This window comes from Lytechinus variegatus, chromosome 12, assembly GCF_018143015.1.
Source record: "Lytechinus variegatus isolate NC3 chromosome 12, Lvar_3.0, whole genome shotgun sequence".
Taxonomy (NCBI): Eukaryota; Metazoa; Echinodermata; class Echinoidea; order Temnopleuroida; family Toxopneustidae; genus Lytechinus; species Lytechinus variegatus.
In genome coordinates this window covers 24,151,019-24,168,851 of record NC_054751.1, presented here as the reverse complement: position 1 = coordinate 24,168,851, position 17,833 = coordinate 24,151,019, and the positions used below count along the sequence as shown (strand labels likewise).

General features: G+C 37.2%; 1 protein-coding gene across 1 annotated transcript; it reads right to left on the bottom strand.

Annotated features, from left to right (window-relative positions):
- Positions 1-155: 155 nt before the first annotated feature.
- On the bottom strand, positions 156-17,158 carry LOC121424796 (cilia- and flagella-associated protein 58-like). The gene is made up of 17 exons (XM_041620573.1): positions 16,977-17,158; positions 13,151-13,453; positions 12,610-12,758; positions 11,605-11,761; positions 10,787-10,981; positions 9,572-9,709; positions 8,977-9,136; positions 8,308-8,402; positions 7,646-7,825; positions 6,906-7,067; positions 6,322-6,440; positions 5,474-5,642; positions 4,743-4,966; positions 3,820-4,036; positions 3,309-3,428; positions 2,600-2,733; positions 156-1,629 (listed from the first exon to the last, which is right to left on the bottom strand). Exons 1-17 carry the CDS (start codon positions 16,983-16,985, stop codon positions 1,506-1,508), a joined length of 2,655 nt encoding a protein of 884 aa, XP_041476507.1. The 5' UTR covers positions 16,986-17,158; the 3' UTR covers positions 156-1,505.
- Between the last annotated feature and the right edge of the window lie 675 nt (positions 17,159-17,833).

The window sequence follows — 17,833 nt, the reverse complement described above, 5'->3', positions numbered from 1 at the left end:
AACCTTGAAAAAATCAGAAAGTTACAAAGAGTTTTAAATAGTATTTTGGTAATTTCTGATTGTGATTTCAATAACCTTCTGCATTTTCTCGAAAAGGCAATACAAATAGCAGACATGGCAAGGAAGATGACATTCATTTGTTTTCCGATGTGTTAATCATGTTCATCAAAGTTTAGTTGTTCAGTAAATTTTTACTTTTGTTTTGCCTATAAATGGTTTTTCAATAATAGATATTGACAAAATGTGTTTGTATTGCTATGAATTGTTGCAGGTTAATTTTATATCTTTCATTCATTTGTGCTTGAAAAATTCACATAAATATGGATATCATACTGCAAAGATTGTAATACAACACTAAAATCATGAATTAAAAAATATTCAAACAAAATATAACACATGTCTAATTGAGTTTATATTTTCAATGAAACTTTCATTTTAATTTGAAGATAGAAATATCAAGGTTTTCAATTTGCATACAACATAGATATGGACGGCTTGCAGTGACTTGCTTATATTTTACAGAAATGTGAAATTATTTAATAATAATATTCCACTTTTATATGGTGCTTGATACGTTGGAATGTTTCTAAATGCTGAAATATTAATATAAACGACAAAAAAGAAACCCCCTCCATAACACTAGTGAGTTTTGAAAAGTGTCAATTTCGCTCTTAGTGTGTTCTCCATCATGCATGACTTGAAAGATCAACATCATCACAAAGCTTCGTCAATAAATCGTTGTCGGTGCAGGAACGCCCTTAGCACCACACTTAAGCGCATTGCGTGCATGCATAAACGCCCTTAGTTGCACCAGTGAGCTGCATGGAAGTGTGGTGCCAAGGGCGTTCCTGCACAGACGCGACAAAGTGTAGGAAGACCCCTGCCAAATTATTTTGCTAAAACCAATTTTGTTGAAAAGTTATGGTATTCAGATAAGGGGGATTACCTATTGCGTTTATAAAGGTGAGAGAAAAACTTTCACAACATAAGAATATGGAACTTTGAACATAAAAGTGATAAGTTCATATAAATACAAAAAAAAAGAGAGCAAAACAATGACAGTGATGGTAGATGTAACTAAATAATCAAGAATGACAGAGGCAAAAAGATCAATTTGAGTTACCAGTAAATAATACTGGCTTATATTATTGAAGATATTCATGGTCGCGTTATTGTTGCAACTACCAGAAACTGATCCTATCGAGATTCATGCATGCTATTGAATACAATTGTAGCAGAATTCATTTGGAAGTTTAATAATGATCCTTCAAGGTTGATCGCCATTATCTTATTCTGTAAGTTACAAATTTCAATACACGTTCCCTTCTATTTCTTTACCCCCCCCCCTTATTTGTCATTATGGTACACTGAGTAATTGATAGAAGTGTCAATACCGAGCAATATAAGGCAGTCACAGGTGCAAACATATAAAATGGTTTGGTAAGTAGAATATTCATAGGAGATATATAATATGATCGGATTTAATTTGATTGAGAGCAAGGTCTTCAGCTGGCGCCTACTTTCCCAGTCTGCTTTAAATTGAAGCCCCCTCCTGTGAATCTTGCACCGTCTGTTCGCTGTGGTTGGATAGGGGGCGCTCCGGCTTGTGCTAAAGCTCTGTCCCTCTCCCTGCAAAGAAAGCAGATAATGGTATATAAACATGGTTTTTATCATTCATGCAACAATTTGAAAAGCCCAAGATATATTTCTTCAATCAACAGATGTGCAGATGAATGTAACGTTATCAGCTTCCTAATTTTGAAATTACATACTATCCACAATTTAAAGGTAAAGTCCACCCTAGAAAAAAATTGATTTGAAGAAAAAGAGAAAAATCAATGAAGCATGACACTGAAAATTTCATCAAAATCGGATGTAATATAAGAAATTTATGACATTTTAAAGTATTGTTTACTTTTCACAAACAGTTATATGCACATCTTGATATGCAAATGAGAGAGTCAATGATGTCCCTCACTCACTATTTCTTTTGCTTATTATTTGCTTGAATTATACAGTATTCTAATTTTTATAGATTTGACAATGAGGAACCTATTGTTAGAATCACAAATGTTTTTTAAAAATGATGATTACACATCTTCAGGAGAAATAAAACTACTAGTAATACGTGAAATTAAGCAAAAATTTAAAATGTCGCAACTTATTTAAAACTGATTTTGATGAAATTATCAGTGTTATGCTTGTCCTTTACGTGAGATGATGGGGAAATAGTTCCACATTATTCAACCAGCAGGAAAGGCTTTGGGCTTCCTGATATACTTACAAGTCATTGGTGAAATCATGTGTTGCATTATGCCTATCTTTCAGAAACAACTTTCGATACAAATGACCCTTGACCCCCCCCCCCTCATTAGAGGGCATTCTCATACAAATATACGAGTGATGAACATTCTGCTCAGGCTCAGAATGTCTCAAAAAAGATCATTTGTCTGTGATACATCTGTTACCATTGTTATCCAAGAAAAAAGTATTTTGTGTTAATCTTCAAAGTTCACTCTGGATACCAGCTGAAAGATTTGGTAGCATGGAAAGGGTACAGTAATTATCATATGGGGTAATACTTGAAAGTGAATGTTACCTTGCTTGCTGTTCCTTTCTTTTCTGTGCATAGTATTTTTTCTTGGCATCTTGTAGTTCCTTGGCTAGTCTCTCTATCTCATACTTGTATTCCTGTACCTGGGATTCATACATGTTCAGCTCAGAGGCCATTCCCTGCAAAAAGAAATATGGTTTTAACAAGTGAAATTACTTGACATACCTCAAAATTTATGTGAAATACTCATATTCAGAGATCCATGAAGGCTGTTGTATTCCTATGCTTTATTAATGAGCAATAACAGTATTTTAGAGTTCAATTAAACTTGTAATTGTTCATTTATTCATGCATAATAATTACATGGTAAATTCAGAGTTCCATAAAATCCATTGCATTTATCATTTTATTCATTCATTCAATCAAAGAATTTGGGGCAAAAATAGTTTACAACATTGCACCCCCAAAGAACAACAACTGTCAAATCTGCCCCTGATTTCACAGAAACGTTTCTAATCCTAAATCAATTGCTGTAAAAAGATTATGTGATGGAAGATTGAACGGCACAGCTAAGAACATTTTTTTTAAGGCAAGTCATTCTAGTTAACCAATTCATTCTAGTTTGTGTCACAATCACATTGACAAAATGACTCTGAAAAGACCAAAGTTATGGATTTATTTCAAACGGAATACCATTGGAAGGCATGGAGTCTATTTTGCTGGTATAGCTCTACACGGATGTAAATTAGTTTACCTTGAGCTGTTTAGTTTTGTCTTTGAGTGTCTGCTGGTAGATCTGGAGCTGCTCAGCCACCTCTGGTCCTGGTTGACGGGCCAGGATGTGCTTCAGCTCCACATATAACTTTTCCTTTTCCTGTAAATACAATAATCAAAGTCAGGGATCATATGTATCACCATACATTCAATGCCATGTCAGAAGCTTCAGTCATACACTTTAGAACAGTTGTAGGTGAAACTGGGGTTTGGCACCAATAAGTATAAATTAAAGTATATATCAGGCAAATTGGGAAATTGTACAATGAAGCAAAATTTCTATCCTCTGAAACATCAACAACAAAAACATCATTATTACAATCATCATTACCATAATCACTATCATCATCAACATCATCACCATCACCATTTTCATTATACCCATCAACACTATCATCAACATCATCACCACCACCACCATCATCACAATCACTACCACCATCATCGCATCATCACAACTGCCATCATCACCATTATTATCAAACATTTACCTGAATAAGAAGCTCTTTCTCCACCACCTCTTCCGTCTTTTGGATGAGTCTCTTCTGCAAAGTCTGTATCTTCTGAATCATCTCATAGGTGCTCGGATCAGAACCCTCTAGCTTTCTCCAGCGGTGGATGTTCATCGGGTTCTCCAGCTCCTCTTCCAAGGCCTTGCAGCGGGTACGCTCCCTCAGCAGCTCACGCTGGAGGTGGTACACTTCACGTCTGGAGACAATAATGCACAACGAATACAGTACTGTCAAAATAACTGGGTCCTATTCTGTTTCTGTTTCTTTTTATGGTAATTCCCGTAGGAACTCGGCGGGACAGCAATTTGCTGGTAAACGCCAAGCTGGTATATAACCAATTACCTCGGAAACATTTTACGTCTAGGTTAATCAGTGGCTGATGTAAAAGACGGCAGATATCACTATCAGGCCTTTTTATCAAAGTGGAGACAATGGCACAGTTGGGATTCAAACTCACAACCTTGCGATTATGAGTCCAATGCTCTAACCACTGGACCACACGACCCGTACTCAAAAGTGTGAAATAAGAATATACAGAATTTGAAAGATTCAGAAGCCACAGTTTACTCCCTGAATGTACCCAGACAGAATAATCCTTACTGTGAATTCTAATATTTAACAAATAGAACTTGCCATAGCACCCACTGTTAAGGATTTCTTCACAAGAAGACCTGTTTTCTAATTTTTACACTAAATCAAGCAAATTTGTCAAGTCAGATTGAAGAATTACACAAATCCTCTGGGCCACCTAACAAAATGCTAGACTATTGATCATAGGATTGATTTTCATGATTGATCATGCATAATAATCAATGAAATCAATTGTAGAAATCGGCCCCATGATCAATCGCTAAGTTTTATGTTGCAGGGCCCTTATAACTAACTACTGGCAGTTACCATACCTGAGGTCATCGACATTAGCCACGTTCTTGTTGAGGATGTTCTTCTCCCTGCGGAGCTTCTTGATCTCCAGCTTGAGGAGCCTGATGTCCTCCAGACGTTGACGGTACTGGAGCTCTCCCTTGCCGAGTGTGGAGTGCTGGATCTTGATCTTCTCATAGAGCAGGGCCAGCTCGTCGTTACGGCGCACCAGCTGGGTACCGAGGATGTCACGCTCGCTGATAACCTGATGACCAAAGAGATTGTTGATATCATTGATAAGAGGATAACACTAAAACAGTTTATAAACTCTGGGAAGAACTTGCTTTTCATGTAAATCAAGTTTCTGAGAGTACTTTGCACTTATTTGTCAACAAGAAATGCTTTATCATCAAACACGAAAAATTAATGAATAATTGTTTAATCATGTGAACAAAGCACTAGATTTATGGCTGGTAATAAAAGTCCCTTATAACTTGGCCATTGATCACTCATAATCATTGGTATGTCATGATTTTGTAACTCTAATTTTGGAGGGAAATCTCTTTAACTGACTTACTCTATCAAGTAATATCCTGTCTAGGTACAATCACTCTACAGAAAAATAAAGCAACAAGGCAATGTCAAAGAAAAAGAGTGCCCCTTTGGATATTGGTGGAATTTGAAAAACAAGGTTTTTGGGCCAAGGAGCGGTATTATCCTTGTAACTGATGAACAGAGAATTATTTCCAGAGATGCTACCAAGGTCATTTACCTGATCCAATTCTTTCTTCTGTCTGAGTCTCTCAGCATCCGCCTCAGAGATGATCTTCAGCAGCTTCCTTTCCTCTGCCTCCTGGGCTTCAATGTAAGCCTTGCTCTCCGCAGCCTGCTGCTTCATACGCTGTAATTCTGCTTTCAGTGCTTCCTTCTCCTTCTCAACCCTAGAAAATCATAATCAGATTGATTATTGACAGATAACCTCACACCATTATGTCTGCTTGTTTGGTATTGCAATAATCATGGTTAAAAGAGTATCTCTATTATTTCCATTACCTGATCAATCTAGATATGTTCAATCAATCCCCACTCGTCTTCAATAGAAAGAATTCTACACATAATCCAATCAATTTTTTATAAACAGGTAACATAATGGTAACTGGTGAGTGGTGGTGTTTTACGTGCACACAACACAAATTTCTGGTTGGAGGGTTTCAATACTATGATCAATAATGCAACAAGGTACATCATAGTATCGGAGAATAGTCTTAGTTAAACTTTACAGGAATACATGAGAAATATTCAGGAAAACTGCTTTTTTAGTCTATAAAAAAAATTAATTCAGATACTAGATTTGATTTGTACAAGCTCCCTTCAGCATTGATTATGCATAAAACATTTGAAAGTAATTGCAAAGATGGACTTAGACACAGCTAGAAGACTAGACCATTACTAAACTGTATGTCTACCATATCAGTAAAGTCTGTTTTTCAGGGGAGCATTTCATGAAAGACAGTCAGTGATATTTTAATTACATTTGTTACAAGCTACTGAAATCCTTGCATCTGATAAGCCGAGAGCAAATTAGTCAGTCACAAGAAACACTTTAAAGGTTCTTCATACCTCTGATGATCAAGATGTTCCTTGACAAGAGCAGCTTCCTTGGCTGTGATCTCTTCCTTCAGTTGGTCGATCTGATGGTTCATAATCTTCAGTTTCCTCTTCATCTCGGTGATCTCATCCTGGATAGAGAGAGGCAAACAAAATGAAATGTTAATGTCGAGTGCCATTCATCCAGTGTAGATTCTACGGTATTATTCTGATAAACAAGTCTGGTAGAAATTTCTCTAGTTGAAAAGTTACCTGTCACCTGATCCCCATTCCTCCATTTTCTTCTTTCATCATTGATACATCATTTTTGATTCAGCCTAAACATTTTCTTTTCCAATCAAGCATTTTCCAATCTACTCCTCTCCAACATCATTATTTATAAACCTTTCATTACTTACTTTAACTCCTATCCTCTAAAGTCTCTGTTTCCCATTCCCAAGTAAACAAAATTACCCTTAAACAGACAAAAATAGATAATGAAAAACATAGATTTTCACATTACCCTTTCACATTCACTACTAAATTCTAGAAAGCCCTTTTTGGAATTTGTATCTCACAGCAATGACCATGCATTCATCACCTCGGTCAATCCTTACCTGTGACTCGATGAGGTTCTTACTGTAGAGGTTACGATCGCTCCTGACAGCCTCGTAGAGGTTCTGTTGCTGCTTCAGCTTGGTCTCTGCTTCAGCAATCTTCTTCTTGTAGTCAAAGATCTGCATCTCTCTCACCTTCACATCCTCCATGTGTTGAAGAACCTGACAGACAAGATCAGAGGTGGAAGAGATAGGTTTTACTCGATGTGGGAATGAAAGTTGGCAATTTTGGTCAAGATGTTTTTTTTTTTGCAAATACACAATGTTGATAAGGGAATCTGGAAAAGCCTATTTTGTTATTTGTCTGTACAAGTTATGAAAACTGTTTTGTCTCAGCATTTTGAACAGTGTGCTCTGTTTTTGCAAGGAATTTTAGCAACTTTGTGTTCTATATAACAAAACACTATAGGAGATATATTCAAAATTATTCAATTCTCAAGGAATACATTAACCGTATCACAAAATTCATATGCTTTCAAGTCAAGTTTTACTCGCAGTGCCTAAAAAAGCCAGAACACATTATCAAGTCCCACATGTGCTGCACAACACATAACCTGAAGTGAAGAGCAGCCAGTGCCTGAAATCAGACAAAATCCTACAGACTGTCATCTCCAACTTCATCATGTTCACGAAAATGAAGCTCTCAGATACATACTTTAATAATGAAAAATCCCAAAACAATTTTCATTATCTCCCAACTGAGTATGAAAACGGTTCCAAGTCATACATAGTCTATTCACCTTTTGAGTGAGGTCACTGGCCTCGTTGATGTAGCGATCGCGCTCCTTCTCCAGCTGGTAGATGATCTTACGCTGCTTCTGGGCTTCTTCCTTGTAGTTGGCAATCTCCTGCTCCAGGTTTTTCTTGGATTGCTCATGCAGTTTGACCAGGTTCAGCTGCTTCTGGGTGGCACTGGCAGCCTGTGTGGAGGGGAGGTTGGCATAATGAACATCAGGTACATGATATCATTGTGGGAAAGAGGTTGGCTGCTGCATGCATATATCTCGGATTCCATACTTAGTAACTAATAAACCTAATGTGATAACTCGATGTTGCAAGATACTTGTATGCGATTAAATGCAAATTTCAACTGCTAATTTGCAAACAAATCAATATCTACTACCCCAAATTAATTTATACCTCCTTTCACAAAAGGCCATTTTACAATCATTTCACTTTACAGATTAATTTTTACAAGAACTTAAGACCAATTTATGGTCATAAATCAATTTGCTATTTAATGGCAAGCTTCATTCAACATCCCCTTCTACAGCTTTGAACAAACAAGCTCAAAACAATTCTGAAAGATTAAAGATTAAAAGATAAATGGCTAATGGTTTCATCAATTTTGAAAACCCTGTTTTAATTTCTATTGATGATGTCCCTTGGTGTTCTGACCTACCTTCAGCAAGTTCTTGTTAAGGATGTCCCTCTCACGCACCAAGTCATCGATGGCCTTACGGTCCATCTCAGTCTGCTTCTTGTTAGAATCAATCTCTGCAGAAAAATTGAAGAAAAAAAACCAACAGTATGAACTCGCATGAAAAAATGGTGGTACAGAATGATAGCTTAACCAAGTGTGAGGAGAGGTTCATAAATGAAACTGGACCTTCTTTCACAAAGCTACATGTTGAGCGATACTAGAATGTGACATGTAGATCTTCCAACGAAATGTGCGTTTTGAAATTCATGACAATTTTTTTAGGAAATTGGACTCTTGAGTACTAGCTGGGGGGCATTTCATGAAAGGACTTTTCGGACATTTTATCCGACAAGTACCAGTTTATGCGACAGTTACCATAGGAACAGTACCCTTCAGCCAATCAGAATCAAGGAAAGATGTCAGATCTGACAACTTGTCGGATGAAATTATTGATGGAACGCTCCCCGGATTATGTGCTGTATTCCAATGATCGCAATCGTACTAGCATGTTTCCTAATCCCATCCTTTAAAGGATTTCCAAAATATGACCATGCACAGTCAAAGTACCAAGATCCATTGGTGGTTGCTTTGTTACAAACAGGAAAATGGAAATAAGGATCATGAGAGTTTCTTTCTTTCCCGACTCACCTCTCTCGAGGGCAACAATCTGAGACTTGAGGGTTTCTTTGGCTTGCTCTGTCTCTGCCTTCTGCTCCTCCACGTTACGCAGCTTCCGCTGAATGGTCTCCCGCATCTTGGTCAGACGGGTAGTGTCACCCTTCAGGTTCCCTATCTCATCTTCTTTGGCCTGTATGAGTGATGTATGGTGAGAGAGAAATGGTCATGAGAACTGGTGCCAGTCTAATCAACCCATGGAAATGATTTGGCCTAGATGACAAAGTCTGTTCACATCCATATAAACATTCATTTTATGTCCACATAGAGGTCATGGTAGTTAATGAATACACTAATGACATCATAACAGATATGAGCATGGAGGACATTATAGAATTTCCATAATTTTTCATAATATAGTACAGCAACTGTACACTGACATCGATGAGATATAATTACTAACATCGCCAATATATATGCAATTATTATATGTTCATTATTATCACTTACTGCTACAATTCATTAGAAACATTTCTGTCAAAGCTGTTTCTATAACTTTTTGGTAATCAGGTCAGAAATAATCTCAGGAATGTTTACAAAGGCACAGATTTAGAAAAAATGGCCTGACCTTAAGTTCGTTGACCCTGTGTTGGTTTTCTTGAGCCAGGCCATCACAGTTAAGAAGCTGTGTCTCGTAATCTTGTTGAAGCTTGGTGAATCGAGCATTCAAGATGTCTGTGTCCTTCTGGGTGCGCTCATACAAGATCTGAAGAACAAAAGAAAACATCAGGTAATCACTTAATAATAATATTCCGCATTTATATAGCGCTTAATACATCGGAACGATGTCTCTAAGCGCTTTACAGACATAATTATTACCCCGGTCATCGGATCCTCGCATGCCCGCATACAATGTATGCACCTTCTCCACTCCCTGGGGAGCATTCCAACAAGAGTTCCAAGACTCAATTGCTAGGCATACTACATATAGGCTTTCACATCCTACCGGGTACCCATTTAACACCTGGGTGGAGAGTGGCAAAGTGTGGATTAATGCCTTGCCAAAGGACGCTAGGCCATGGTGGGATTCGAACACACGACCCTCTGATTACAAGGCGAGAGTCAGCACCGCTACACCACAACGCTTCCACTTAACACAGTTTATGGAATACATCAACCATTTGGAGAAAAGCAGTAGGAATAGAATTACCTGTTGCATTTTAGTAATAGAAGTACATTGTTATTAACTTCATTGGTAGCACAGAAGTACGTAGAATCTGTGGCAGAGTAAAAAATACTGATATACACTGTATATTTGACTGAATGAGAATTTCATGAACCTTCAAAAAAAAATTGCCAAATATCACCTCTTCTTTCAATGTGGATACCAATGACAAATAAATTTGTGGTCAGAAATTTAGGTTTTTTAAAGCTAAATGATAGTAGTTGCAGTAAAACACTAATTTCTTGAGAAAGTCTGTAAAACCAAGGTTAAGTAAGACTATATCATCGTGGATCTAGATCTGGTACAGTTACATAAACTGAACTTCGTGAAATCATAAAATCTAAGCTGAAATATGATCACACTGAAGATCGCCAACACAGATAGGCACACGTGGGACAGTGTATTATTATTGCTGGAATAAAGACCCGACGGAAGTGACCGAATCTGCGCTTATTTTGCTTATTTCTCCGCAATTAGACAATTTCTTCCAGAATCCTTTGGCACATATTTTTATTCATACAAACAGACACTTGAGTGGTCATTATATTAGATTCTGTAAAAAGTCATTTTGAGATCGTTACCAGAACTGGAATTTATTTTTAAGAGCAAGTAACGTACCTTCTGTTCTTTGAGCTGCGTCTCTAGACGTGAGATGTCATCCTTGTAGCGATGTGCTTGAGTCTGCATCCCTTTAATCTCATTAGTCTTCTGTTCAAGCTCCACCTTTGACTGCTTGAGTTCACGGTCCAGCTTCTCCTTACGACGCTGCTCTCTCTGTGCTTCATTGCTACGGACCTGAATGTCTTGGTTCAGCTAAGAAAGGGGGACATATTAAATAGAACATTAAAAAACAAGATCCGGTGTAATACTCTAACTTCGGATGGGTAAGACAAGAGAGAATATAGCAAGTATGCATTGTGTTCCTTGATTTTGTCTCTTCAAATTAAATTGGAAATCAAATCAATACATTTGAAAGTACTTATTGAGAACGTGGGTGCTATATCACAAAGCTTAATGATTGGTTGTATCGCTAATGTTTCATGATTGATTACATTGATCATAACACACAACTGATTGTACAAATCAACTGTAAATTACAATACAAAACACAACACTTTGTGTTACAGGCCCCAAATGAGTTTATACAAAAATATTAATTTCATTCTAATAAAAGTCCAATTCAGGGACAACTCTGTTCCCTTTGAGTGAGACTACAGGCAAGGTTTACTGAAACAAAAATATCACAGTGTGCAGTGTGGACTTGCTTCCATACTGAATTACATTAAAACTATCATTATTGCTATCATCATTAAGTAGAAAATTTTTGAAACCTGACAATACTATTAAGAACATATTCATTGTTGCTATATCCATTTTTCATGACTCTCCGAGCTGAAATATTAAATGACCCTTCAGAATCTTCCTATGATACATACCTCAGCAATCTTGCTTTCTGCTTCAGTTCTATCTTCTTCTGCCTTGGTCTGTTTCTTGCTGGCTTCGGCCAAGGAGTCTCGGAGCTTGACAATCTCAGAAAGCTGCTCATCTCTCTCCTTGGTCAAGTCTTCTTTCACCTTTAACAGCTCGTTCACACTGGCAATAACAAGATAAAAATACAGAGAAGCCGATGTCATGATTATTATGGTAAAAGAATGCCGCTATCATCTAAACTGAAATTAAAACTTAAAACGAGATGTTACCGCAGGGTGCTACATTAGCACTTGCCCGATTGCACAGGGCAGTTAAAAATTAGAGTCGGACAATTGTTTTGAAATAAAGACCAAAACTACTTGCCCGCATTGGGCAAGCAAAATTCTCACAGTAGAATGACTGAAATTAGGGTCGATATGAAATGATATTGACCCTAATTTTGGTCATGGCAGGTAGATCTATTCATGTCAAAAAGACAGAAAAAGGTCAATTGTTTATAAAACCACAATACTTTCTTTTGAAAAGGGAAAAAAATTTCAAGGATTATTTCGGGCAAGTATATTTTTTGAAAATTTACTTGCCCGACTGGACAAGTGCTTCTAAAAAGTTATGTAGCACTGTGCTGTTACCAATAACATGTTTTTAAAAATAAGACCTTGACTTTCACCATCATTGCTAACCATCATCATATCATAAATCACAAAGGACATACTTTGTATAAAGTTGGTGAATATCTGAAAACATATCCAGCCAACCCAAAGGATTACTGGGAGATATATCAAGAATTCCAAAAGTCAAAGAGGTTATGAATTTGATTGACCAGCTGGTTTATACTGACCAACTGAGCTTAGGTGTATCCGGTAGGAAGAGATTCCTTGGAATTATCGAGCATCTGACGAAGATAGCTGTGCTAAAGCTGTGGTAATTGTATGCAGTGCTTTGAAATATTGTATTAAGCCCTATATAAATGGTTCATAACATTACTATTATTGGTGACCTTGTCTACTGACCTATGTTCTTGACCCATAGTAAGCCCAGCTCCCTGTTCGACCAGACGGCTCAGGTTGGTGATCTCAAGCTTGAGAGATTGGATGGTCTCCCTAGCTCTTTGTTCCTTCTCCTGAGATGCATCCACCATCTTCCATGCTTTCTCAATCTCCTTCAGGATGCAAATAACAGAATGAAAATGGTCAAGGTGGTTGCATTATTACACAAATGTTGTTCACTTGCAAACATTCCCATTCATTCCCCTCAACATTTGGTACACAATACTTTTACTACATGCAAAAGAAAGACTAATATATATTTCAATATAGCACTTTTCTCTTGTCTTATAATACATAACATATTGATCCACTGGAAAGAATATTTTTAGAAAGGCCCTTATAATTAATGTCTGTTTGGTTACCACATAATTCAGGGGACAAATTACCCGGGGCACAGGAGATTTCGCCCCTGAAATGCTCCAAGAGCCGTGGAAAATCCCAATTCACTACAGTGAAACAAACCTTTATTAATCAGTGTTGCAAATTCAGGCAGTGATCCACATACCTTCTTCAACTGTGCAATAGTCGTCTGGTCTTCCTGTGATAGTTTCAGGGCGGTTGAGACCTTGGCCGAGTTGGCCACAATCTCTGCGTTCAGCTCCCTGCATTTTTGCATCAGCCGCTTCTCGCTTTCATGGGATTTCTTCAAGGCACGGTGGAGCTTCTCGTACTCTGACCTGAACTTCTCCAGACTCTTATCACCCATGAGCTCATTGAGAACCTCCTGGAAATCCTTCTCAAGAGCCTCAAAGGCCGTGTCTTCAATGGCCGCTTTCTCCTTCCCCGCACTTTCATCACGTTTCTTTTCCTGTGTGTATAAGAACAAAAGACAGATTATCAAAATTATGAATACAAAAGTAACGAAACCTTGTTATAAATGTTAGATACATATGTGCTGCAGTCAAGACCCCCATTATCATCCCAAATTTCCATTCCAGGGCATTACCAATTCAGAAAGCCATAGAAATTCTTATTTTTTACCTGTTCCGGAGACCCTCAAATTTGTGGTTTCTCATTTCAGTGCGCACCCATTGCGAACTACTCAGCCGGTCGGAGTAGCCAATCATTATTTAAAGAAACATGATGAACAACGTCTAGTCTGTCCATCATGAGTGTTCTGACTTTGCCAGCAATTGCAATGCTAGGCTGTCTGGATGAAAAATTTGCATTTCTTATTTTTTTAAAATGCCACATTTTCTTTGTGGATTCAAAGAGAAATAACAGACAGACTGACAGAAATGTAACATTTCATGCAACAATCCAAGAAATGGCAGCAAAAAAAGAATGAAAGAATGAAATCAGGGCAATTTTCAGCATTTCCCTGCCATAGACTGTGTAGTTAATAAATAGGACACACAAATCCAAACTTTTTAGAATCCAAGAGAGAGGTGTTACATATTTATTCTTGATGCTAAAAACTTGTCCCATAAAGTGCCAAATAGTAAATTTGATGCTCTTTCTGGTGGTATGACTATTCATACTATTGGAAATCAGATCACAATGAAAAATTGCAGCAAAGTGAAATAATTGTGCCAAACGCATGGTTCTAACAGAGACTTACCGCCACGGAATTACCTCTCATCTCTCTCTTCCCCGTTTTGGTGCATTTCAGGCCAAAACTGAATAATCTTTATTTTGGTACAGTTCTTTTTATATATTTTTATGAAATAAAGACAAAAATCGATGAGCCCCGTTGGGAGGATTTTGCATTGTAACTCCCCTAATGGCGGCAGCACGCTAGCGAGCCATCTGTGTACGAGGAGAATTTAAAAAAAAATTAAAATGTTAAAAAACTCCTCGAAACAGACGGCTGCCAGCTGTCTAAAATACATGTAGATCTAAATGTCTTATTATTTCCTTTATGTATATTTTAGCACCATGGTATAAGCCTTGCTATGTCAAGTAGCTCCAAGCAATATGATTGAAAATTTTTCGAAGTTAAAATACATGTAGGCCTACCGGCACTCATTCAATGAACAAGGCTTATGATATAACCTTGTTCTCAGTTATATCTCCATGTGTGGCAAAATAAGGGTGGCAATGTTTGGCTTATTTTCTCTTTTTCTTTGGGGCAAATGTTTGATTTTTTTACACTGACAGTTCCCATTACACCTATTATTCATACAACCTGGCTCTTATTTAAATTTGATTCTTTAAATCATTTTTTTCTTAATTAAAAATAGAGATAAAAAAATGAAAATTTTCTTGCCATATTACTTTCCACCAATAGAGGGCGTAGACAAAATTATGCCCAAAGTTCAAGTTTTTGAGCGCTCTGGTGAATACAAAAATTATTTTCAAGTTACTAATGAAAACTTAATTGCAACTGTAGGAAATTAGTAATTTGGTCACAAAAGTGATATTTAAATGATTTTTAAAAGTGTGTGCTCTGTACAAAGTTGGCAAATAGTCCTACATACAATGTACCTGTAGATTCCCAACAGGCAGGGTGGTACTGGTAGCAGTGAACAAGTGCCTACCGGTACCGGTAATAGTCGACCATAAAAACACTCGGAAAAAAAAACCCTCGAAACAGGCGCACCCAATTTGACCGCACTTTCCTGCTCAACGAAAATTATGATGCAAAGCCAGCTGCAGATCTGAAAAACTAAGCATAAACAGCACTCTCCACTCTCCAGAACCATTGTGATCTGTCACTGTTCTGTAATGTCAACGTTTGAAAACGCTGATTCTGTCTACGCAGTGGCACTCATTCAATGAACAAGGTTATGATATAACCTTGTTCTCAGTTACATCCCCATGTGTGGCAAAATAATGGTGGCAATGTTTGGCTGAATTTCTCTTTCTGTATGGGACAAATGCTTGATTTTCTTACACTGTCAGTTTTCATTACAGCTATTCATCATATAACTTGGCACTTATGTAAATTTAATTCTTTAAATTATTTTTTCTTATTTCAAAATAGAGATTGAAAAGTGAAAATTTTCTTGCCATATTACTTTCAACCAATAGAGGGCATACACAAAAATATGCCCAAAATTCAAGTTTTTGAGCGCTCTGGTGAATACAAAAATTATTCCCAAGTTACTAATGAAAAATAAATTGCAACTGCAGGGAAATAAGTAATTTTGGTCACAAAAGTGATATTTTAATGATTTTTCAAAGTGTGTGTTATGTACAGCATTGGCATACCATAGTCCTACCTGTAGTCGATTCCTCACAGGCAGGATGGTTGCAGTGAACAAGTGCGCAGTGGAAGCATAAACACACCCTGGGGTGGTATTCTGAGATCCATTTTATCTCAGATAAAATAAAATATTTTATCTCTGTTAAAATCAGTGAGATAAAATACCCTTAAAATCTCTCCGAATTGGTATTCTGAGAACAATTTTATCTTCATTTTATCTCTGTAAGACACACTTACTTTTTAATCAATATCCAATTAGAAACGCGCTTTTATGGCTCTCTCGTGTCACTCAACCAACTGAAATCCATTCCGCCAGGAGGTGTGGCAAAGGGGACAGATTGCGTCAATTTATTGACTTCAAATACGCTTGCACTATACGCTTGCGCGTCTTTCCAGAGATTTCTTTTTAACAAAAAGGACAATACTCTCATCTTTTTTCCGAAGTCTCTGTCACATTTTTTTAAAGCATCATTTCAAAGACGATATTAGTCAAGATATATCCTATGAAATGCTTTCTGATTGTACAGGAATAACGTTAAGGTGTTATTCTCAATAAATAGTTAATTTTTCTTCATTTTCATGTCAACATTTGGGGTTAATTCACCTAGAAATATTGGTGAAATCAACGTCGTGGAGATAAAATAGCCCCTACCCTCTTTTAAGTTTATTTGATTTTTTTTCTTCAAAGTAACTTGGGTGAAAGCACATCATCCGCGTTGCAATAACCAGATACGCGATGGGTATGTCTACGCAGGCACTGTTCTATTGCGTATCATCTATACTTAAGCAAGATCAAATTTATACGCAAGATAAAATTGTAAATTTTATCTCGGAGATAAAATGTCATCTCAGAATATATCACTTTCATTTTAAGAGATAAAGTAAAATATTTTAAAGATAAAATGACCTCAGAATACCGCCCCTGGTCTCTAACTCTAGTCTAAGCCTTAAAAAAAAGCTCAAACTTTTGTTTACAAGGTAAAAAAATAAGGACGGTTATCCCTAACCAAAGACCACACAACCCCCATCCCTCATTCCCTGCAAGTTCACAGCGTTCACTGGTCCACGATCTTCCCGGGCCGCCCCCGGGGCTGAACGCGGATCCTCGCTTCCTTCCCCGCCAAGAGCAGAGAGTCTGTTCGTTCGCATTGAGCCTGAGGAAACCTTTCCTTTTCTTACTTACGTCTGTCATGATGTATGATGGTTCAATCTGAAATTTACACCGTTATCATCAGTATATTTGACACTGTATTACAAATTTTTCGTTAATCTTGTTGTTCTTAAGTCCTGATCTTGATCGTGAACAGAAAAATAGCAGCTGATGATAGTCCTCACATTCGATCGTTGCTGTGCAAAATGTTGATTCGTAGCTAGGCCGCATCGCATTATCTTGATTTCATATATTTCCGCCTAAAAATAAAGTCCTATATAATTCAGTAATTCGGATGATAAAGTGCCAATTTTATAAGCATTACAAACGAAAAATCAAGTCTAACCTTTTAAGATTCGAAAGAATACTCAGACAAAAGCAATTATTAAATAAAAAATGATTTAAGAAAAAGTACGATATGAACTGCCGACCATATTTTCGACTCCCAATGGTTACTATATAGTTGCCAATTTTTACGATGTACGGAATATCTCTATGAAAATTAACGAATTCATATAAGCACGGACCCACAGGTCCATGATATAAGTATTTACCATTTATTAGTATTTTCATCAATGTATTTACAATCTTGAATCTATCAGTTTATTTTTATGTAGGCCAATCCTATGTCAACCCCCACCGCGGAGCATCGAACTCATTTACCATTTAGTATACATCTTTATGGACTATACCGGGAAGGCCCGGTCATACAGTAAGGCATAGCCTATCGGGTAATAGGCGAAACATTCTCATCAGCACCCGCCGGATCTCCTGTAAAGGACTAATACCGGTATAGGTTTTTTTTTTTGTCATTATGGCAATTGTCATCAATTCAATTCAATTTATTTACATCCTCGATAAAAAAAATAATGGAAACACATATCAGTAAA